The 5,136-nt window shown below is 33.7% G+C and overlaps 1 protein-coding gene and 1 non-coding gene across 3 annotated transcripts; both read right to left on the bottom strand.

The window, feature by feature from the left end:
- Positions 1-261: 261 nt before the first annotated feature.
- On the bottom strand, positions 262-3,757 carry LOC143208234 (uncharacterized). 2 transcript variants are annotated; one of them, XM_076422441.1, is made up of 9 exons: positions 3,309-3,755; positions 3,139-3,228; positions 2,862-2,997; positions 2,542-2,766; positions 1,640-1,786; positions 1,457-1,565; positions 1,226-1,384; positions 929-1,149; positions 262-834 (listed from the first exon to the last, which is right to left on the bottom strand). In XM_076422441.1, the coding sequence occupies exons 1-9, from the start codon at positions 3,401-3,403 to the stop codon at positions 556-558; spliced, it is 1,461 nt and encodes a 486-aa protein (XP_076278556.1). In that variant the 5' UTR covers positions 3,404-3,755; the 3' UTR covers positions 262-555. The 2 variants fall into 2 exon arrangements, with proteins under 2 accessions (XP_076278556.1, XP_076278557.1); XM_076422442.1 differs by having other exon boundaries at positions 605-834; positions 985-1,149; positions 3,309-3,757.
- A 1,018-nt stretch (positions 3,758-4,775) lies between these two features.
- Trnan-guu (transfer RNA asparagine (anticodon GUU)) lies at positions 4,776-4,849 on the bottom strand. The gene has a single exon. It is a non-coding gene; the product is annotated as a tRNA-Asn (tRNA).
- Between the last annotated feature and the right edge of the window lie 287 nt (positions 4,850-5,136).

The following is a 5,136-nucleotide window of genomic DNA, read 5'->3' as shown; positions in this document are numbered from 1 at the left end:
AATCTTCGAGGAGTAACTTGGGGAAGCTAGTTTTTCATGAAATGTGTAAATTTTTAGACGTTTTTAAAGATTATTCAATGTTAAACGTTTCTAAAAATTTATGTTTACTGACTTCGAAGTTTGAAATCTCTCGCTTTCTCTCACGTCACACAGAGTAAGGAAGTTGGAATAGGCTGACGAGCCTCGAGATTTCGGATAATTAGGAAGTGGCAGATATGTTCAGTAAATTCTCGTTTGGATGTCTAATAAATTAGGCTACGATCTTGTAAAAATATATAATTTTAAATTAATAGTTACAAATAATGAAATGGTAATTATATTAATACAGATCAGTTTGCTTTAATACTATCTAGTTAATAGCTTAACAGCCCAGTCGTGGCAGTAAGCAATAACATTATCTTTACACAATTAAAATTATACAACAAATGTGATAAAACAAGGAACGAATGCTTAAATGATAATGCAAGACAATTGTTACAGATTCAAATACTGTAAGCGATCAATTGTATATGTATAAAGAAGTATTAGTAGAAAAACATTGTAAAATCAGTAACATCAATTATCTCCACTTCCGTCGTGTTTAGAAGTGACGTTCTTACTAATTTGATCACACTGTTCAGACACCTCTACATCATTTTTTAATAATTCGATAATCTTTCGAGAGTCGCCGCAAGATAAATCTTTATCTTCTTTGCTTGTATCGTTTTCTTTCAAACTACTTTCTTTTTGGTCTTTAGTTTCAGTATCAGTTTCTATTTGGTTCAATTGCTTTGCGACCGGCGCAGCAGCTATGGCCGGCGTTTCCACCTTGAGCGGAGCGTTCACGGCTTGCACCTAAGAAAAATATTAATCGTATCTTTTCTTCTAAGCAATCGCGCACATAGAGAAATAGATAAGGCTATCGTGTGATTTTTGAAACATGCATTACCTGAGGAGGTATATCTTCTACAGGTTCTCGTTTGTTTTCATACTCTAATGAATTACCTTTTCTATGTTTTCTGTGGTAATCAATTCCGAATCTCAATAAAGGCCCCACGCCTAGATTAATAGATGCACCGGACACACAAATCGGTAATAGTATTATAACAATAGCTACACTAAAGTAAAGAATTAATCTAACAGTCCATCCATATGTCCATGGTAAACCATCTGCAAAATATATATATAATGAAATAAAGAATTGGAACTTTCCAATTTTTTCAAAAGCTCTAATTACAATGTTTACCCGTTGCATTATTTATAAAACCGGAAACAACAGTTCCCATATGAATGATAGGACTGAGAACAACTGTAGTAAGAAGGTGTGATAATGCATGCGCAGGAGTAACTTTCAGTTTTGGATTAGACATCATTGCTTGATGATATTTTTCGCAGTCATCGTTAACTGTAATATGTTACAAATAATATTTGTTATAAATGTACTCTATTACATTCTACGCGATTGCAATGCACTCACAATTTAGAAATGAAACAAATTTGTCCCACATGCTCATTTTATCTGGCTGACATGATATTGGTATATTCGAGAATTTCATTTGTTCTGCCATAGATTTAATCTCTGCCTCCTTTTTAAACATTTAATCAAAGTTTAGTCATGAGTTTCTACAGCTTTGTTTCCTGCTTATTAATTAACACTCACTTGTAGAAGTTGCCACCATGTCATAAGGAAGCTCAATACGAATATCACTTGTATTATAATGAATATTGGAAATCCTCGTCCTTGTTTAATCATTCTCAACATTAGCCCGAATATTACCATTACACATACAAGTATAGCTGCATCAGGCTGAAGTGTATTAAGCATTGTAAAATATTAAATATGCCTATACATATACAGTCAGCGGCAATATTAAGTGGACACCATTAAAAATCGCATAACTTTTTAGAAATTGGTCCAAAGTACTTGAATTCTTTTAGGATGTTAGACCGGCTAGTTCGCTAGAGAATAAGTAAACAAAAATTTATTACGATTGCAATTGGTAGGAATTATACGAAATTTTAAAAAATGATGTTTTGTAAACTTTTTTGTCTGGGCCTGTAACGATAATTTAAAAAATGCGTTTTATAGATTTCGGTAACTTATATGCATACTGAAAATTTCATCGGAAACGGTCAACATTGCAATGAGCTACAAACGTTTAATATGATCACGTAAGGGCGAAATGCCCTGGCAAGGCTGAAAATCTGCGACTAACTCATTGCAATGTTGACCGATTTCGATGAAATTTTCAGCATGCATATAAGTTACCGAAATCTATAAAACGCATTTTTTAAATTATCGTTACAGGCCCAGATAAAAAAGTTGACAGAACATCATTTTTTAAAATTTTGTATAATTCCTAACAATTGCAGGCGTAATAAATTTTTGTTTACTTATTCTCTAGCGAACTAGCCGGTCTAACATCTTAAAAAAATTCAAGTCCTTTGGACCAATTTTTAAAAAGCTATGCGATTTTTAAGAGTGTCCACTTAATATTGACGCTGACTGTATTTATATGTGAATAGAAACACGAGAAGAAAGTTGAGTACATAATTTCTTACATTATTTTGTATAGTTCTCACTGTCATTAGAAATGTTTGGCATAATGTATTGAAGAACTCCATGACACCAAACATATTGTGGTGAGGTTTCTTTATTGTAGTACTCAATATTTCATCGACCTCTCTTAAAGAAACTTTTTGTGTTTGGATGTTTTGTAAAATTTTCATTTGTGCATGAGACATTTCGAATTCTAATGTTCCTACTAACAATATATCATCCTCTTCCTGTTACCAGAAAATCAAAATGTTAAGTTCTAATTCTAGTCAATTTAGTCATCTATTTTGATGCTATATTTAATATAGATAAATTTTGCTAGTACCTTTATATTCATATTTAGTAGTAATAAATTAATGAGACGCTTGTAGAAGATAGTTTCATGGCTCTCGCAATTATCTATTTGCTTTTCGTATTTCCGTTCTTTCTTAATTTGATTGGATTCCATTGTAGAATCTTCGCTAAAAATGTTAATGGTTATAGTATTTATTTGTTTTATATATATTTTTATGTAATGTAAGTTTAATTATAGATTTTAGACGTGTATCTTAAATGAAATATTGAAGTGATAAATGAAATTGTTGAGTGAAAAATTAACATACCTTTTCATACCGTTCCCTGCTTCTTCAACCATCTTTTTGCTGTGCTTATCATAGAAAAACGAATGTGGATCTACCGTATCGTCAGGATCCCTACAAAACATTAATAATAATGACGATAATATATAATTTCCTACGATTAAAAAACATAACGTACGCTTTTTAGTACTTACGATAGATTTTCAAAATAATTTTCATCATCACCACTGACACTTAAAATAATAACGAAGATAGGGAAGAATATATAAATACATCGACTTAAATTCATCACAACGGAAAGATAGATTTTACGCAGAATATTTTAAGCACTAATGACTAGTTTAGGTCTATAAAAATATCGATGTCGTCAGTTTCTCTATAACCACCTTCCTAGTTCATAGTCTTCAGTTTTCAGTGCTGTATATGTATAACTTGTGTGCAGAAAATATATATTATACAGAGTCATACACCATTAAATGTCTTTGCCTCCTCACACAGCACATTTAAAACCGGAAAAAATTGACGTTTCCTTAAAAAATTTGAACTTCACCGTTGACGTTAACATGTACACCGTACACCGCTAGCCGGAAAATTGAAATGATACATAACCTACAAATAAGATCGTAAACGTACTAAATAGGCACAAGTTGATACTCGATACTAACACCACGGTATTATCTACGTATTTTTAAAGAACCTCCCCTAATATTCACTAAGTCTCCAAGGATAAGTAAGAATAATTTTCTCTGCTATCGGTAAGCTATCGTGCGAGCACCGCTGCCAGCCCCTGTGCTATTCAGCGAGCCCGGTAACCGGGCGCAACGGGCGCGGGGATAACGTGAAAGTTACAGTGATCTGATATACCACGTCGCTAAAAATTCGAAATAGTGCCACAATAATGCCAAAACATTGTCTGAAATATGGCGGAGAATGTAACATTTAATAATAATCGATATAGTTTCGTGATAATTCGCATTCTCGCCGATGCATCGCGACGAGAATCTCCTCAGTGGTCTTCTTCACCGACAAAATGCCGTCGTTGGCCTTCTGTTTCTCTGGATGGAGCCAGAATATATCCTAGAGGGCGTAAGAAACACCGAAAAATTCGGGCTCGCCAACTCCCATAAGGCTGGCAGTCTTTAATAGTATCTCGTCGGTGCTTGCGTGTCCGCTGAAAGAAATTCCGACCTTCTGTGAAAGGTGGCGCCACCATTTTCCGACAAGAATATCATCTATCGGTGATATATCGATATATTCGGAAGTTTACCATATTTGTCTACCAGTTTGAACGTTTGATCACTATGTTGAACGGCTCTATTTGCAGATTTTACGAAGCAAACATTTCTTTCCGATATTTGAATTGCTTTTTACGGACAAAGTGGCAAGAATTATTTGCGGTTAATGCTCGTAGAAGGTATTATTAATTTAATATTAATTAAGCATGCCACACATATCTAGTAATTGTTGATAGAAAAAACAATAGGAGAAAGTAAGAGAGTAACTTAATTATATAGAGACTATATAACTTAAACAGAGAGGAAGTTTAATGAAAATTAAGTGATATTTATGGTAACGAAAACATCTTTGACGCTGCTATTGCAGATTGATTAGATTTGTTGTTCCGATTCCACCCATGTATTTTTATAAAAGAAAAAAATAAACGCCCCCGGGTGGGCTCGAACCACCAACCTTTCGGTTAACAGCCGAACGCGCTAGCCGATTGCGCCACGGAGGCGTGTGACTAGTTTTTCCAAAAATTCTATCAGAAGGTGTACAGCATCGGCTTCTTATTATATTTAACTATTTATCACTGAAACTCAATATTACAAGTTAAAGAATTTGATTTAAATCCGTGTAACGTGTTTTCAATTCTATACTTTCTACTTCCACGCTTTACACTTTAAAGCATGCAGTATACTTGACCTGCTCACTCATTCTTAGAGCCTTCTAAGTAAAAATTATAAAGTAAATATGATAATAAAACCAAACTCGTATTAAACATCGTCGTTTGCACTCTTTCAA

Source organism: Lasioglossum baleicum, chromosome 4, assembly GCF_051020765.1.
Source record: "Lasioglossum baleicum chromosome 4, iyLasBale1, whole genome shotgun sequence".
NCBI classification, from domain to species: domain Eukaryota; kingdom Metazoa; phylum Arthropoda; class Insecta; order Hymenoptera; family Halictidae; genus Lasioglossum; species Lasioglossum baleicum.
Note: the sequence above shows the minus strand (reverse complement) of the source record. Positions and strands in the feature narration are given on the sequence as shown.